Source organism: Theobroma umbraticum, unplaced genomic scaffold, assembly GCF_002168275.2.
Source record: "Theobroma umbraticum cultivar Fairchild unplaced genomic scaffold, ASM216827v3 scaffold_67.0, whole genome shotgun sequence".
In the NCBI taxonomy this organism is placed as follows: domain Eukaryota; kingdom Viridiplantae; phylum Streptophyta; class Magnoliopsida; order Malvales; family Malvaceae; genus Theobroma; species Theobroma umbraticum.
In genome coordinates this window covers 882,910-901,861 of record NW_018397262.1, presented here as the reverse complement: position 1 = coordinate 901,861, position 18,952 = coordinate 882,910, and the positions used below count along the sequence as shown (strand labels likewise).

Genomic DNA, 18,952 nt, shown 5'->3' with positions numbered 1-18,952 from the left:
CGAATTTATTTCTGTTCGGGTCGGTTCGGTTTAAATTTGCATGACGGTAGGAGAGGTGAATAAACGTGTTAGTCACGTATACAAATGTTGGGTACTGACCAGTCATTTGAAGAATTGCGGTTCCGTTGAACATAAAATAGGGAAGAAAGCATGGCGTTCACTCTTCATCACCCATAATCACCATCAGATTTACTTAGTCCGACTGCAAAGATGCGTTTGCTAACAATATTATGCAGCCTGGTGCTGTGGTTAGGGAAACTGGGGATTCCTGCGACAGCCCATCAGTTTAAGGTCGATGGGAAAGTGTTGGAGTTGGAGGAATCCAACTTTGACTCCGCTATTTCCTTCTTCGATTACATCCTCGTCGACTTCTACGCCCCCTGGTGCGGCCACTGCAAACGCCTTTCCCCTCAGGTACCCACCTTTCTCCATATGGGATCCAATGGTTTCAGCCATGAAGTTTCTCAATCTTTGGTTTCTGATTGAAATGATAGCGTTTTTGGTGTTCTGTTTATGTTGGGTTTTACTTTTAAGGATTCCATAATTGAAGAATGATGGTATCTATGTTTCTTGGGTTGCAGTTAGATGAGGCTGCCCCTGTTCTTGCTGGATTGAAGGAGCCCGTAGTGATAGCTAAACTAAATGCTGACAAGTTCACAAGGCTTGCTCGGAAATACGAAATCGAGTAAGCTTCTATCTCACATTAAAACTGAATTTTCATTCATTCATTAACCTCAACTACCCTTTGGTTATTATAAAACATATGGGGTTAAGAAGACGTATATAATGGTATTCTTAGCTATGATGGTAGTCCAAGTGTCAAGCTAGAAACTATCTTACAATTTATGTAAGTAGTAGCAAGGCATAGTTTTAAGCTGAAAGACATGGTTATTGCTTAATATTTGTCATTCTAATCTATTTGTTTTCCCTTTTACGCAGCATGCTTTTCACCTGACATTTTTTTTTATATGCGATTATAGGATGTGAATGGTTTACTTCAGCAAGAATGGTCCTAGAGTGTTAGGCTGTAGTTGGTCATTGGTTTTAATCTGATACTGATTTTGCAGTGGATATCCTACACTCAAGCTCTTTATGCATGGTGTTCCTGTAGACTATTATGGGCCAAGGAAAGCGGATTTACTTGTTCGATATCTGAAGAAATTTGTTGCTCCTGATGTCTCTATTCTTAGTTCAGATTCTGCCATCAATGATTTTGTTGAAGTAGCTGGTACTTACTTTCCTATATACATAGGTTTTGGCTTGAATGAGACGGTGATATCTAATTTTGCTGTCAAGTATAAAAAGAAGGCATGGTTTTCTGTGGCAAAGGATTTCTCTGAGGACGTCATGGTACTGTATGACTTCGACAAAGTTCCTGCCTTGGTGGTTCTTCATCCAAGTTATAACCAGCAGAGCATTTTTTATGGTCCCTTTGAAGGTTAGTTTGTTATCAGAGTATCAAGATTGACTCAGATACTAAATCTTCTTAAACCTTGGTCACCTACCTTTAATCACATATCGATGCCTTAAAATTGGCAGCTATTTTAGTCATTTCCTTCATGCCAATGCATATAAATACATTTTAGAAATTTGATAAATGTAAGTTGGGCTATGGTTTGTTGGCTGTGGGGATGATTCAAGGTTGGTTTTAGATTAAACAAAAAAGTGGAAACTGAAGAAGAAGAAAAAAGCAAAAATCTGGGCTTTGCACCTTGGGTTTGGTTGTCATATCAGAACAATGAAAACTTACATGTTCTATTCAATATGTTATATCAAAGATAGAACTTATAGATTATTTCAAATGATTGTACGTACCAACCTTAATTTAAGTTGAATTTGTCATGCGCAAAATTTTGTGATCAATGCAAACTTCTATGAATCATACTCTTCACTTTCCCAGATCAATTGAGTCTAAGAAGCTGCCACTTGTCATATGTTGACAGGTCTTTCATTTGTGCATACTCTCAAAGAAATCATTTCTTTCTCCAGCTTCATTGCCAATATGTCTTATGCATTAACGGATCAATATCAAAAGGTTAGCATCATGAAGTCAATCAAGCCAATGTACTTTTCAGCTTAAGCATGACCTAAACATTTAGTCAAGCTCATTCTAAACTTCAAATTTATCTGATTGACTGCTGCCTCAGCATCACCAATGATCATTAAGTATGATGGTCTTTTGGCTACAGAAAGAAAAAGCTATCTTAGCCACATTTTCTTCCCATAGGGCCAAAAAAGAGAGAAGTTATCTTACTCTTCTGGCTTCAATGATGCAGATGAATTTTTGGGTGATTTTATAGAGCAAAATTTTCTCCCTCTAGTGGTGCCCATGAAACATGAAACATTGAAGCTTTTGAAAGATGATAACAGAAAAATTGTCCTGACAATTATGGAGGATGAAAATGAAGAGAAATCACAGAAATTGATCAAGTTATTAAAGGCTGCTGCATCTGCAAATCATGACTTGGTATTTGGCTATGTTGGAGTGAAACAGTGGGAAGAGTTTGCTGATACATTTGATGGCACTGAGAAGACAAATTTGCCAAAAATGATCATCTGGAATGGTGATGAGGAGTACTCTTCTGTAAGTATGAACTCTTCAAATATTATGTTTAGCTCTTAACGCTTGTGGTAGACAGTGACTAGTTATCTTCTTGATTGTAGCGTAACTTACCATTGGTGCCACATGGACATTATTGATGTTAAAACAACATATCATCATGTGCATGCTTGTTTTTATTGACCACAGCAGATTGCAAATGCAGAATTTCCACACAAATTTTGGTTGCTGTTTTTTTTCTCCTTTTAACTACTGTAATCTGTATCAGCAATACATCAGAGGACATGTTTATGCTGCTCTGGATTTACTATACATTAATGTATGATAGGAAACATTCTGCATTTATCAAGTATTTTGCAGCTTTAATCACTGTTCTATTGAGAGTTCCCTGAATTCATTGAACATTGCCATTTCTTTGTTTAGAGCCTCAAAATTTTTGGCCAAAAAACAAAGCCCAAAATTTTGCATCCTAAAGCAAATTTTGTTAAATCTACAATCTATACTTCTGGGATTTCTTGTGATGGTTGGCTTTGGCGGTTACTTTCTCTATTTTTCAGCATATATATTTCTTTCATCAGCAAAACAAAACACTTTTGACTCATCTTCTACTTTTTATGGAAGGTTATTGGTTCTGAAAGCCTTGATGATGAAAATCAAGGGTCTCAAATTTCGCGATTCCTGGAAGGATACAGAGAAGGAAGACTGGAAAAGAAAAGAATTAAAGGGCCATCATTTATGGACTTTATTAATTCACTAATTGGCATTAGAACTGTCTATATAATTGTCTTTTTGGTTGCAATGCTGATACTTATACGAAGCCTAGGCAAAGATGACGAACCTCTCCAGGTTGGCACTCGCGATGAGGTCGATCATGCTGAAAGCTCCATGGCCGAAAGCAGTGACTACAGACCCGGGGAGAAAGAAGATTAAAGTGAGACACATACATTTGAGGAGATGGTCGGAAAAACAAGGATTGGAAACAGAAAAGATATTTGCACTGCTCCTTTTCAGCAATGATCTATCCCTGAGGTTATTCCAATGTATTCTGAACTGCTTACTGTATGACGTGTTTTAGAGACCCATATTTTTGTACCTATAGCTTATATTTATCAAAGGTTCGTTTTATTATATTTAGTATTCGTATTTTTGTGGCATCAATGCTTTTGTTAGGATTGTTAACAGGTATGATACTCGGTAATTTTGAAGTACCTTGATCTGAACCTGATGAATAAGTAGAGTACTCGGACTTTATAATTATTCAACTATGTTTAGAATTTTCTGCTTGAACCCGAACCTTAATACCCTACGCACTACGTATTAACTATCCGTACTTATTTATATACCCGATTATGTAAAAAATATTTATTAACCTTTTTACGAGTACCCATCAAATTGACTAGTTAATTTTAGCGATTAACTAGGACTTAGCCCATCCTTGTAAAGAGCAGAGTTGGGCAGGCCTAACTGAGACGACAAACACATACAAAGGATTTTCACCCAAGGGTGCTTGTTGGTCCAAATAGTTACGAAGATAAATAATTTTTGTATGGCCCGAAAACGAGAAACATAAAATTGATTAAATCATACAATTAATTTGTGTACTTTATAAAATAAAATTTAATCTTTATATAATAATTTATTTAAGTTGAATCATTTTATTTTTTTAATTTGTAAATTTCAATTTAAATCTTAATACTTTTGAATTTTTACTATTAAGTATATTAATGTGACATTTTAATTAAATTGACATAATATTTAAAATAAAAATATTCAAATATTTTTAAGTTTTAATTAATATTATATAAAAATTTATTAATATTTTATCTTCATCTTTGATAATGATGTGACAGTAAATTACGTACTGATTTAGCTAGGAGATTTGTTTAGGTGCTTACCAATGAACAAAACCTCTTACCCCACACGTCAACATTTTTTACCGTGTCAATAGTAAATACAATCAAATATCATTTCAGCATAATATAAATACTAACTTAACATATAGTCAAACACTACCTTAAAAGTAAATACCATATTATTATCTTTAATTAATATCATGTGAATTTATCAACATATTAATAGTGTTAGAATTTAAATTGAAATTAATAAATTAAAAAAATATATAATTATTTAGTTTATATAAATTATTATATAGGAACTATGTCTATATATATATTTTTTATAAAGTACAGGATTTATGGTATAATTTAATCCACAAAATTGAGTGATTTTCAGTGAGAAGAACGGGTCAAAGTAAATTCAAAGAAATGAATTGGGCAAAGCCGAGCAATGACCAATGAACACGAACCAGAACGACACCATAGTTGCGTAATGTTGAAAGAAGGTTGAGTTTGAACAAGTAACAACTACCCTGCTTCTTCCACAATTTGGTACATCACCCATTGGGAAATACAATGCGAAGAGTCTGCTATTCCTCCCCATAGTTTCTCCACCCTTTTGTCCTTTTCTCTCTCTCTTTCAAAGGAGAGAAATCTGGGAGAGAGAGAGATAAAGACTACCCAACTGGCAATTACTTCCTTCGACCATGCAATTGAAACCTCTCAACACCTTAACCGTCACGCTGATGTTGTTCTTCACTTTCGTGATCCTGTTCTTCTCCGGTTTCCTTGAATTCCCATCTCTCGCCAACTCAGTCGAACCCCTTTCCAAACCCACCGAGAGCCTCAATTCCGAGCCTGACCAATTCACTGATTTGTTTACTGCTTTCAAGAAATGGGATTCTCGAATGGGTTGTGCCCAGTTCAAGGAAAAGCACAAGGATTTGATCCATTTGCTTTCCAACAGGTCTGGGTCTTTGCAGGAAGCTGTTGCTGATTCTGGGTGCAATGAGTTGAAAATGGAACATGTTACTGTTTTGGTCAAAGGGTGGACTTGGATTCCTGATAATTTAGATAATTTGTATTCTTGTGGATGTGGAATGAGTTGCTTGTGGACTAAATCTTCCGTTCTTGCTGATAAACCTGATGCCTTTTTGTTTGAGACCACTACCCCTCCACTTCAGGTAGTTTTTCTCTTTGCATCGCTTTGCCTTTTTTTTTTTTTGTGCTTTTTCCTTTTTGGCTTGGCTGCAATTATGGAATTTAGAAATTTTGTTGATTATCTGTTTAATTAAAGTGGAAATCTTGGAGTTGGAAATGGTGATTTGGTGAGGATTCTGTCTATTCTTGGTTTTTATACTTGTGATCTACTTGTCTCATGGTATTTAAAACTCAGATTTTGTTTTTTGAATGGAGTCATGGATTTGAATTGGTTTCTAAGGAGATCAAAAGAGAGGAGTGAAGTATTGAATGCATAAAGTGTAAATCATCACGATTTAAGTGAAGTGAAGTGAAGCTTGTGAGTAATTCAGCTGCAGTGAACCAGATGTTTGGTTTGGGGACATGAGGAATTTGATTTTAATAATAAGAGTAAGTTGAGTAACCAATTTGATTAGTAGAGTGTGATGATTTAAAATCTAGGAGATTTTACTCTGTGGTGATGACAGGGTTCCCTAGTTCTTTTCAACCATTTTCATTATTAGCAAAAGATAAGTTACTGCACAATCAACATCTAAATTGAAGTTGTTACACTTTTGCTTACGAATTGCTGCTATAAGCTATGTTACTTGAACTTAGGGGTGAGTGTCGAATACGGGTCTGTGATGAATGGAATATTCAATTTTTCTAAGTTTATCCATATAATTGGAGGGTTTGACCTCCATGCCAATGTCTGTTGGATATGTGTCGGACATGGGTACTTAAAGGAAAATGAAGAGTCAAAGCAACATAGGGTGTAGCCTATAAGTGATTTCATTTACTTTTATTCCACTATGATCTAAAAATTTTCAAATAGTAATTCTTTATATACCGTTGATTTAGGGGAGGCATAATGCCTAGAGTTGAAGAATCAGCTTGTTGGAAATTGATGATTTTTTACTTAAAAGGTTCCTCTAGTTGTTGGGAAGTAGGGTTGCTAAGGTTCTGTTGAGTGCAAGTCAGGTCTGGTTGTTAAGGTTTCTCCATTTACAGCTAGAGTCACTAACAGTGCATGCCTTACTTGGAAAAAGGTAGAAGAAAGAAATGTTAAATGCAGTAGTTGCTGATGACATCATATAGGAGCTACTTTCAGGGTTTCATTTAAAATGAATACAAGATGGTCAATTTTTTACCCTGCCTGAGAAGCAGGATGTTGAAGAGCCACTTTATGTGCCTTTCTATGTTTTGAAGCTTCTTTTAAAATCTGCAGTAAAGGGTAACAAAAAATGGCAGACCCAGCTTTCTCCATACTGTGCGGCCCGCTCATGGTTCTTTAATTTATGCAGTAATATGTGCTTGATAGAAATTCTCTCTCTCTCTCTCTCTCTCTCTCTCTCTCATTGTAGAGAAGGCTCCATTCATGAACTTTGTCCTGAATTATGTTTCTTGTTTAGAGACAATACATTGAGTTGGGCATTATGTGCATGTGCATGGTGTGTAAAGGGATGCAAGAGATGAAATATTTTGCTATTGTCCAGTTAAGTTCCAATAAACATCCTTTGTCTTTTATTGGTAAACCATATTGCCCCTACCATCAGAGTCATGGAAACTCATACAAACCTTGTAATTGATAATTATCAAGCAAGGTTCTTGAAAGGTTTCGTGCATAATCTTCTATATGCAAATTATGGTCAATGGTTTCCTTCTTAGGAGATCCTCTAAATCAGAAACTTGTATTATATGACTCAATCTTTTATGTTGCATTAACTTTGTAGTTTGTACCTTCAAGGTGCAGTTAGGTCCTTGAGACTTTGTAGTCAGAGGCAATTGTCTTGGAGAAGAGTATGGGCATACTTTGGCTTGTAACCCCACAGAACCATGAATTCATTTCCCACTTTTGATATACAAATCATTAGTTATTAGAAAACCTTGTCGAAAGAATCTTCTTGGAATCGGAATCTTGTTAAATCAAATTTCTGAGAAGCATTCCTTTAGAGAAAGGGGAAGAAATCTAAAAGAACCTAATATATCACATTATAAGGGTCCTGCTTCTTGAAGCTAATTCTGCCCCTAGTCAAGTCAGAATAAGAATAAAACTTTCATGTAAGTCATTACAGTTTTGAATATTGTATAACAAGTCCAGAGGTCCGGTATCAAAAGGACCTTAGTGTATGAAGTGTATGAAGAGATGCAAGAGAAAAAAAACCTTTCTCTTTCTCTGGTTTTTTTTTTCCAGCCAAGCATTACTAATTACCATTTGACTTCTTTCTTTATCCTCTTAAGTCCTTGCTTTTCATTGGCATTGTCCAGGCTCTTGCTTAGCAAAAATAGTAGCCACCAGGACCTAGGAGCCATTCCTCTTGACTTCTCTCAACATTCAACCAATATAGAAACTCCAGTACTTATCTGCAAGTAGTTATCATGTTATTTAGACATATAATTAAAAATTTAGCTATTCCTACATCAAAAAGTACCTAATATATTACAATTATGAAGGGCCTGCCTCTTGAATCTAGTTCTGCCCCCTAGTCAAGGAAGAATAAGAATAAAATTCTTCATGTAAGTCTTTACGGTCTTGAACATTGTAACAAGTCTGAAGCTCCTTCATCAAAAGGACCTTAGTGTATGAAGAGATGCAAGAAAGAAAAAAAAAGAAGAAGAAACTCCAGTATCGCTAATTTGACTTCTTTCTGGTTTTTCTTCCAACCAAGCATCGCTAATTTGACTTCTTTCTTTATACTCTCTTAATTAATTCCTTGCTTCTCTTTGTTATGTCCAGGCTCTGGCTTAGCAAAATAGTAGCCACCAGGACGTAGGAGCTATTCCTCTCAACTTCATACAACATTCAACCAGGATAGAAACTCCAGTACTTATCTGCAAGTAGTTATCTTGTTATATACTCCTTTAATGACAAATTTAGCTATTCCTATATATTATTCTGAGTTTGACATAGGACACACTTGCGCTAAGTATGAACAAACCCATTACCCAAGCATCAGTTTTAAGTTTTAACAAACTTTAGACAGAACATTGTCAGTGGTGGACAAAGAGAAGGGTAGCAGTCTGGCTGCAGTTCTCTAAGTGATGTAATCCAGTCTTCTTCTTCATGCATGTTAACATCACAATCATTCAGAATACCTGTAATATAGCCATGTAGGATGTTGTGGCTTCCTTTGTTGCTTATATGAATCGTCCATACATTCAATATTTGTATAATGCTTCTGGGATACTTTGAAATGGGGCTTTTCTTTTTGGTTAGAGGCGCAGTGGAGATCCACTTCGTGTGTACATGGACCTTGAGGCTGGCAGGAGGCATTCAGGTCGGGAGGATATATTCATCAGTTACCATGCAAAAGATGATGTTCAGTCAACATATGCTGGTGCTCTCTTTCATAATGGCCGAAATTATCATGTATCTTCATATAAGAACAATGTGAGTAGTTGGCTTTTTATTTCTTTGTTCATTGTGTTGTTTCCTGATAACTTACTTCCATAAATCAGTGGTTGTAATCACATCTGGGTTCTTTTTCTTTGGATCAATTTCAAGGATACGCTTGTTTATTGGTCATCATCACGTTGCCTTCCTCAAAGAAACCAGCTTGCCAAGAGGCTACTCAGATTGCTACCTCACCACTCATTTGGAAAGTGCCTGAACAATGTCGGTGGTTTAGACATGGCCCTTTCATTCTACCCTGAGTGTGCCAATGATGCCAATGCCCCAAAGTGGTGGGACCATTTACATTGTGCCATGTCTCATTACAAATTTGTCCTTGCAATTGAAAATACCGTTACAGAGAGTTATGTGACTGAGAAGCTATTTTATGCTTTAGACTCTGGTACAGTTCCTATCTATTTCGGTGCTCCTAATGTCCTGGACTTTGTCCCTCCACATTCAATAATAGATGGAACTAAATTTAGTTCCATGGAGGAACTGGCTTCCTATGTGAAAGCCCTCGCTAACGACCCTGTAGCTTACGCTGAGTACCATGCCTGGAGAAGATGTGGTGTATTGGGTAACTATGCAAAGGCCCGTGCAGCAAGCCTTGACACATTGCCATGTCGATTGTGTGAGGCAGTAAGTAGAAGAGGTGGGAGAAATGCATGAACATATTGAATTGTTTATTATTCTTGTAGTTTTCATTTTACTCTTCTGGTATTTGGGAACTATAGTGAGTCATCAATTTTGTGTTTGATTGAATAGAAGAAAATGGCCAATGGGATTGGTTTTAGGTGTAAAGTAGCTAGATCAAAAATTTACAAAAAACAAGGGACAAAGAAAAGTAAACCAATTATATTTTTCTAGTTGCTTCACATTTTCTTGTTTTTGATCTTTTACTTTCATTTTCTATTATTTTTTGTGTACCAATGAAGTTGAGTATGAGGATGACAAAAGCTCCCACAGTAGGAACTTGAGAGGCTCATTTTGCTCAGCAACAGGGAAGTGTAAGCCTGAAGCCTTTGTTAACAAATTATATCATGCATCAGATCTTGCAGGCAACTCTTTATCATCATCATCTTCCTTATGGAACTTCCATACAGAAGCCATGATTCCACTGCATGTTGAAGGTTTTGGCTTCACAACCTTTTGGACCTGTATCAGCACAACCCTTTTTATCTTTCAGTAAGAAAGAACTAAGAAAGAAAAATGAAAACCCTTTTTCTTTTCTTACTTTTTGCTTAGGCTTGCTCTTCTGGATCTTCACAGTCTTCAATTCTTCTGGTCTCCTTTTAAGGTATTCCTTTAACTGCTCATCATTCATGGCATCTACTGTATCAGTCTACATGTTTCAGTGATCCAGCATCCGAAGCAAGTTGCCATAAGGAATTCCTCAATATACAGAAAAAGAAAAAAAAAAAAAAGCCAGAAATGAATACCCATTTCCTGAGATCATCTATATCTTTGACCAAAGCTTCTTCTTCTCCATCTACCATTTCTTTCTTCTCTTGCAATGACAGAGCCTTGGGCTTTGATGCTATCTTCTTGCTTCTCTTTCCTAGTCCCCCACTTGACATTTTTCCTTATAATTATATGGCTGAATCTACTCTGTAATCATGAAGGGAAATGATGCAAACAGTCCAAAGATATATGAGTAGAACGGTTCCTCAGATTCTGTATATAACTTGTAGCCCAAGGTCTGTCAACAAAACAAGAGCAGCCCAACCCCTAGAAACTGTTACAAAAGGCAAATGAATAACATGTGAAGCCGAATGAAAGAACGTTCTCTCTCTCTGAACATGAGTAGATGACAATTGGACGGGTCGAGTTTGGATGAAGTTATTTTTTGTCAAATTTTTTTGAGATTGAGTTATTTTGAGTTTAACTCATTTTAGATTTAAGATATTCGGTTTGATACTCGGTTATATATATTTGGGTTATTTTAAGTTTAAATTGTTAATTTTTAATATAAAATCAATTTAACTTCAAATTGTTTTAAATTACTTTTTTTTTGCTTGTTTATTTTAAATTACTTTTACAAGTTATTTAAATTTGATAAAATATCTAATTAAAGTCAATTTTGATTTAAATTATTTCTAATTCAGATTAATTCAAGCTCAAATTATTGACATTTTCTAATCAATTCGAGTTAGGATAAACTTTCTCCACTCTATTGATACGAGAAAAAAAATGCACAAATTAATAATTTTAATTTAGCCATATGAGATTCAACTTCTTTTAACAAGAAAAATGATATTAATATCAAGATTAAATTCAAACTCGAATTCAACCTACTATTAATTGTTAAATCGAAATACGTATCTTGTATGGTAATTTTTTTTAAGTATTTTGTATGGTAGAATTCAGAAAATTAATTATTCCCATAAAAGTATTATTATCAAACTAAAACACTGCTTAGTAATAGTAGCAGTGCTATGTTTGAGTTTTGATCAACAAACAAAAAGAATAGAAAAGTCGCGGTAAACGCTGTTTCTTCAAGGAAACCCAGGAAGAAACCATGCGTTTGCTCATGATCTTATTGCTGCTGTCTTGCATCTTCAAATCAGGAATTTGTTCGACGGCCGATCAGTTTAAGGTAGACGGGAAAGTGTTGGAGTTGGACGAATCCAACTTTGACTCCGCCATTTCCTCTTTTGATTACATCCTCGTTGACTTCTACGCTCCCTGGTGCGGCCACTGCAAACGCCTTTCCCCTCAGGTTTCCATATTCTTTATCGAATTTTTGGCAAAACCCGGATTCAGTATGGGTTTTTTGAGATACCATTTCTTGTTTGTTTTGTTTGTCTTTATAGGTTAGTTGAATTGATTTGATTCTGATCAAATTAAGAACCTTTGGTTTCCACTTTGCAGTTGGATGAGGCTGCTCCTGTTCTTGCCGGATTGAAGGAGCCAATAGTGATAGCTAAAGTAAATGCTGACAAGTATACCAGTCTTGCTAGCAAACATGATGTTGAGTAAGCGTCTATGTCTCTATTTTGCTCTAACCGGCAATCAAAACGAAAAAATTGAAAATATGTCTGCAGTCTTTTTTTGGGTAATGTATAGACTATAGAGTTGAAGTAAAAGCCCATGGTAATTGGTAATGGTTTATGTGCTTTGATACATTATTTTCAATTTACGCAATGCATTTCATTTGATGGGTTTTATGCATAATCAATAGGACATGAATGATCTATTTCAATATATGAAGCATACCCCTCGATCTAGGCCATTGTCATACATTATTTTCAATTTACGCAATGCATTTCATTTGATGGGTTTTATGCATAATCAATAGGAGATGAATGATCTATTTCAATATATGAAGCATACCCTTCGATCTAGGCCATTGTCATTGTAATACTTGTAATAATTACAATCTAAATTTGATTTTGCAGTGCATATCCTACTCTCAAGCTCTTTATGCACGGCATCTCTATTGAGTATTTTGGACCGAGGAAAGCAGAATTACTTGTTCAATACCTGAAGAAATTTGTTGCTCCTGATGTGTCCGTTCTTAGCTCAGACTCCGCAATTAGTGATTTTGTTGAAGCAGCTGGTAGTTTCTTTCCTATATACATAGGTTTTGGATTGAATGAGACTGTGATATCTAATTTAGCTGTTAAGTACAAGAAAAGGGCATGGTTTTCTGTCGCAAAGGATTTCTCCGATGATGTCATGGTGTTGTACGACTTTGACAAAGTTCCTGCTTTGGTAGCTCTTCATCCAAGTTATAAGCAGCAAAGCATTTTTTATGGCCCCTTTGAAGGTTAGTTTATTATCAGTGTCTTAAGCCCCTTTCAGATACTACTATCATGTTAAGTTACTTATTTTTTATCATGCATAACCTCCCTGGATATTAACTTCCGCTTTAGCCATTTTCATTATGCTAGTGCATATTGAAGATTTTTTTAGAATTTTGACCATAGCAATTTTTTTTTTTGTTGGTGGATTGGTAGAATGTAATTGAGTACTGATTCATCTTTTTGGGGTTTTTTATAATATTAATTACATGCAATATTAGATTGGTTTGATTTAGATCTAGTCAAACAACTTGATTTTGTATTTCCTATAAAAATAATTAGGAACAGATGGAAAAAATAAATTTAATTTATTAATGGATTTAGTAGAGTTACATGGCCCTGCATTGTGTAATTTTAAAATTTTTAAAAAATGCAGTTTGAGTGACTTTAGGTAAAATTGGAAATGCAGGAATGGAGTGTTCTGCATTAGCATAGAAGTCACTAAAATTGGAAGACAACTGTGTAGAATGTTTTAACTAGAATTGATATTCATGGTACTACTTGTGGAAATCAAAGCAAGCATGACAAAAAATGTGGAGTTGGATGTTTGCTCTTACAAGAAAATGTAGACTAAAGGGAAATTATATTTATAAGAAGAAGGAAGTGGTATAGCAGATTAGATTAGGGATACATGGTGGTCTTTTGATGGCTTGTTACATATCACATTTTTGTATAGATATGTTGGTGTGGAGAAGGATCTGATCCTAGTAAAATGTAAGAAATAAGTTAATGGAAAAGATCCCATTGACTGTAACAATGAAGAAGTATCTTATAGTGATTTATGAAGACCTTTAGGATAAGCGAATTGAAGGTAAAAAGATGAGAAGGTAATATTTGAATCATATGCTGAGTGTGGCTGAGATTAGAATAAAATGATGTATGCTTGATCATACAGGGAAAGGGAGGATTATGAACGAGTGCATAAGAGAAAAGTGGGGGCTGCACCCATTGATGATAAAGTAAGAAACACGTTTAAGGTGGTTAGGACACATAAAGAGGAATATGATGTTGTTATCCATTTTGAACGCATATCTGATATCACCCATGTCAGGAACATACTGATATCTGAAATTGACATGTGATGACATAATTGGAATAAAATTGATTGAAATCACTGAATTAACTAGTTTTTAGAATTCAGTTTATCTAAGTTCTTTTCAATTGAGAAGAGTACAAAAACAAGATAATATGGAGCCTCAATCATTTAGTTAAGATTTAGATATTACTTGATAGCACATTTAAATTCTCATGGACCATTGTTGATATGTGACAGTACTTTCAATACCAGATATCAAAAACGAGTTGTTAGTTTTTGAGCTGTGCTTTCTAGAGTCATAGCATGCATGCCAAGTTGGATCTCTCATCTTTATATTTTATTGTAGCATGGTGCTTTTAGTTTGTGTTACTGATATGATGAATCAAGAGGACTTTTAGTTAGTGTGATGTTTGTAACACATCAGTTGAGTTTTTCCTAGACTTCACGGCACTTACATGTGTAATTTTGTTTGAATCTGTTTACCTTTGACTTTTAATTGGCCATGCCTAAATCTAGAGATTGTTGAGCTGTAGTATATTCCAGTGTTTGTGCGTCTATTATTATGATTCTCATTTATCTGCTTTCTCCACACAGCATTCTATTCAATATGTTATGTAAGAAAGATATGCTTGCAGATTATGGTAAATTACTATACCAACCTCAAATTTAAGTTGGATTTCCACTACCCAATTAGGAGTTAGACTCCTATTTTGTGTGCTTTGCATACATGTGCACCATGTGAAATGATTACTCTTTCATGGTTTAATAATAAGTCGAACTTGCTTAATCCATGCTTGGACCAGGAATGTTGGTTATCTATGTGAATGGAAGCTTCTTCTTTCACATTTTAATGTTCAATTCATGCTCAGATAGTGGCTTTGTATCCTTTTTTTCATTTGCCTACTCAATTAAGACTCAGAAACTGTAACTTATTATATTCTTGACAGGTCTTTCATTCGATGAAAGATCCAATGAAGCCATTCTTTTTCTCTATCTTTTAGGTGTTTTGTTTATTGACTACTAAGTACATAATAGTCAAACTCAAGCATCATGGAATCAAATAGATAATAAATGAGGGTTAAGTGCAGTCAAGTCTCATCTGCTTTTCAATCTTATTTCAGTTTAGTTGAATATGACCTCAAACCTCAAACTGTAACATTATCTGAGCAGCTGTTGCCTCAATCTCTTCAACAATCAACATGATCTTCTTGATTTTTTTCAAGTTGTATACTTATTTTTTGCCAGCTCTATGTCTTCACATGCTTACTGTCCTCTATATCATTGATATGCTTTTCTTCTGCTTTAAAGTCCTCAAGCTCTTTAATCTTGCTCATCATCTGTAAATTTTTTCTGGCTGCATAAAAAACAAGCAATCTTACCTTTCAGCTTCAATCACGCAGATGAATTTTTGGGGGATTTTATAAAACAGAATTTGCTGCCTCTGGTGGTGCCCTTGAACCATGAGACATTAAAGTTATTGAAAGATGAGGAGAGGAAAATTGTCCTGACAATCACAGCTGATGAGAATGAAGACCAATCACAGAACTTGATCAAGGTATTGAAGGCTGCTGCATCTGCAAATCGTGACTTGGTATTTGGCTATGTTGGGGTTAAACAATGGGAAGACTTTGCTGATAAATTTGGGGTTGACGGGAAGACAAAGTTGCCAAAAATGATTGTCTGGAATGGAGATGAGGAGTACTTTTCAGTAAGTATTAATTCTTTAAATATTAAATCTTTAATTCTACGCACTAGCTTCAGTGCCTCAATGATGGTAGCTGGTTTTCTTCTTGATTTTAGTATAACTAATCATCAGTTCAAATGACAATATTAATGTTATACCAGCATATGATCATTGATCATGCCCATCTTAATTAGCATTGGCTACAGGATATTGAGAATGCATAGTGATGCTGATGCTTATTTGCATGGCAAAAGGCTCAAATTGGTCCTTCAATTCATTCCATCAAATTTTGTCCCATAAGTTCGAATATCTGCAATTAAGTATTCAATCTTTTGATCCTGAATCAATTTAGTCCTTTTTCAACTAAAATTGTGGAAGGGTCACTTAGGTGTGTGAAAAAAATATTAAATAATTTAATGGCAGCATATTCAACCTAAAGCCTAAAACTTGATCCATGTCTAACCTAAAGGTCATAGGCTCAAATCCAGCCTTCTTGAGAAAAGAATTACTTGATAGGATAAAGAAAAAATAAAATAAAAACTATTCCCTTGCCAGTATCTATTGCTACACTACCCTTGCAGCACCATTTTCCTTCCAAGGTTTCTTAATCTCAATCCTCAAGATTAGTGTCCCTTCACCTTCTCTGTTAATCTTCAGTTTCTTATAATTTATGACATGTCTTATTTATTTTTAATTGTAAATGGAGTTTAGTTGCGATATTAGCTGAGAAACAATTTTAGAGCATCAGTGGCTGAAGTGAAGTAGTGAGGACAAAGATTCAGGAGAACAAGGAAAGATTAAATAATAAGAGAGGAAGTGGTTTGAATAAACATTAAGTTGGAAGGGAGGAAAGAAAATAAAATAAAGGAGCCATCATCACTCGAGAAATGATCATGATGGTGGCAGACAAGAGGAGAAAAATGACCGAGGTTAAAGAAATAGGCTATGATCATATTGGAGCTGAATGTGTGAGGGTTTTGGTTAGGGCAGTAAATGAACTGTTGCATATGTTGGACACTGTGTCAATGAGCTAAGTTTTGGTTTTTCATTTTTGTTTATTGAGTCAAAGAAATGTGTTCAAATAGAATTTCTCAAACAGAGGTTAGTACATCAGTTTAGCTCAAAAAAGGGTGAGCTTGGCTTGTATACATTCTTGGATAGACTTGTTTAGAAGATGAGCAGCTTGTCCTTTACTAATTTAATCCTCGAAGAAAGATTGTTCAGCCTTGTTCAGAACTCATTTAAAGAGATTACATATACATGACAATATTAGAGTTTCTCTTTTAGGCTCTCAGTTCCCATTCTTTTCAACCTAGGTGCTCCAATACCCCACTTTTAGGGTGTTGAATTTTGAGAAATCCTAGAATTGAATGTGGATCTGCGAATTGTCCGCAGATACATGTCAAATTCAAATTTTTTTTTTTACAATTAAAAATGCTAAAACCTGGTGTTCAAACCAGGAATTTGGTAAATGTAATTTAAACCCTTAACCATCAAGCCATATTTCAATATTTGATAATAAGCACATTTTTATTAGACTTAAATCTTTCACTTAGTTAATAAAATTAAATTATCTTCTATAAAATCAATTTAACATTGCACCACTTTATCTAGTTATTGAAGAACACATAGGGCTTTTAAAGCATTTTAAGTTAGTATCTTTTGCTGATGGAGAAAAGAAGCAGTGCTACAAGTCAATATTGGTTCTGCATTCCTTAAACCATATTTCTTTGAACTTTTATTCGGTATTGGTTCTGTGACCAAGTGTCCACAATGGAAGTGAGAGCAATAATTGAAGCAAGAGCTTGAAAGTGTCAAAATCTAAGCATTTTTTAGTGTGATCTAAATTTTTATGATATGTATCATAAAATAGAATGATAATATTAAAAAGAATCCTTGTTTTTATCTCTTGATTTCTTTGAAATTAAGATTATAATTCTTTGTATGCAGCGACAAATTTACATGCACACATACACCTAAATGTATGCATGTGTATGTAGAAGCTGGCATAGTCCATATGAAATATCACACCTATCTACTTGTCTTAAATGTCTTCATCCAAATTGTGTACTCAGAAATTATAGAGCTTGCTACCGGCACTTCTGCTTCCAACTTTTAATCACTGTTTGTTGAGTTCACCTTGAATTCATTATCCCTATATCTTTTGAACCCATAAAATTATTTCTGAGAGCTAATAGGAGCTGGAGACTGTTAGGTTTTCTTCTATGATTTTTTCAGTACAGGTCTTTTTCTATGACGGTTAATCGAATTCATCCAGAAAAGAAAAAAAAGCATGATTGTTGATCTTGGTGGTTTCTTTCTCAATGTTTCAACATGTATCTCTCTTGCATTTTGGAACTCAAAAAAATAAATTCACTGATTTACTACATTTTGTTGATATGCAAGGTTATCGGTATCGAAAGCCTTGATAAGGAAGATCAGGGGTCTCAAATATCACAATTCCTAGAAGGATATAGAGAAGGAAGAACAGAAAGGAAAACAGTTAAAGGGCCATCATTCATGGGCTTTATCAATTCACTAATTGGCATCAGAACTGTCTACATAATTGTCTTTATCGTTGCAGTGTTGATGCTTATACAAAGTATTGGTAAAGACGACGAACCTCTCAGGGTTGGCAGACGAGATGAGGTTGATCATGCTGAGAGCTCCGAAGCTGAAAGCAGCCAGTATGGACCTGAGAAGAAAGAAGATTAAACTGAGGCATCTTCCTGGTGGACATACAGCAACACAACAAGATGTTCTGATGGATTAGAGTTGCAGTGTAGAAAAGAAACCTGTTACAATGCTCTGTGGAGAGGGATGATTCCTGCTTTCTTGACATGAATTTTGATATGCTCCACTGCAAGGCATCTTGTGCCAAGAAACCAAGTCTTCAGGAGTAGTAGTTTGTATTTATGAAGATGCCCTTTCTGTTTTCGTTTTAACACTGTTTTCACACATTTATGGCCCTTTCATCACTGTCAGCTAAAAGATCCAACTTTGCAATTTTTCTTCAGGAATGTACAACTAAATTTATTCTTATAATCATGTAGTATGACGATGATATAATTATATAATATTTTTCATTTTTCATGTCAAAATTAGATAAATGAAAAATGACAAATGAGATTTATATCGATTAATGATAATTAATCAATAATTAATCATAATATGATTTATTTAACTCAAAATAAAAATAACTTGATTACATGTGACAAAAGAATTAAAATGTATTTAAATTTTCTTAAATCAATCATGAACTTTCTCGACCCTTATGCTTAATGTATTTTTAAATGAAGCTTAAAAGAGTAAGAGTTGGAGATGTATTTTGTTCTTTTACGTTAATATATTTTTAATTATAATTCATATGTTCACAATTTATAATTAAAATATATACATGTAAATAATAATAATTGATGTATTGAAAAATAATGAAGAAAAGCTAAACTTATATAAAACTT

General features: G+C 34.7%; 3 protein-coding genes across 3 annotated transcripts; all 3 read left to right on the top strand.

The window, feature by feature from the left end:
* The first annotated feature begins 80 nt into the window (after window positions 1-80).
* Window positions 81-3,688, top strand: LOC110419982 (protein disulfide-isomerase 5-2-like). Its single transcript, XM_021433125.2, has 5 exons — window positions 81-414; window positions 582-685; window positions 1,068-1,438; window positions 2,277-2,584; window positions 3,182-3,688. The coding sequence occupies exons 1-5, from the start codon at window positions 211-213 to the stop codon at window positions 3,488-3,490; spliced, it is 1,296 nt and encodes a 431-aa protein (XP_021288800.1). The 5' UTR covers window positions 81-210; the 3' UTR covers window positions 3,491-3,688.
* Window positions 3,689-4,798: 1,110 nt separating this feature from the next.
* Window positions 4,799-10,893, top strand: FUT13 (fucosyltransferase 13). Its single transcript, XM_021432497.2, has 6 exons — window positions 4,799-5,579; window positions 8,792-8,965; window positions 9,080-9,620; window positions 9,904-10,098; window positions 10,214-10,265; window positions 10,591-10,893. Exons 1-6 carry the CDS (start codon window positions 5,103-5,105, stop codon window positions 10,721-10,723), a joined length of 1,572 nt encoding a protein of 523 aa, XP_021288172.1. The 5' UTR covers window positions 4,799-5,102; the 3' UTR covers window positions 10,724-10,893.
* Window positions 10,894-11,378: 485 nt separating this feature from the next.
* LOC110419910 (protein disulfide-isomerase 5-2-like) lies at window positions 11,379-18,592 on the top strand. The gene is made up of 5 exons (XM_021433040.2): window positions 11,379-11,687; window positions 11,840-11,943; window positions 12,367-12,737; window positions 15,208-15,515; window positions 17,898-18,592. Exons 1-5 carry the CDS (start codon window positions 11,487-11,489, stop codon window positions 18,204-18,206), a joined length of 1,293 nt encoding a protein of 430 aa, XP_021288715.1. The 5' UTR covers window positions 11,379-11,486; the 3' UTR covers window positions 18,207-18,592.
* Window positions 18,593-18,952: the final 360 nt, after the last annotated feature.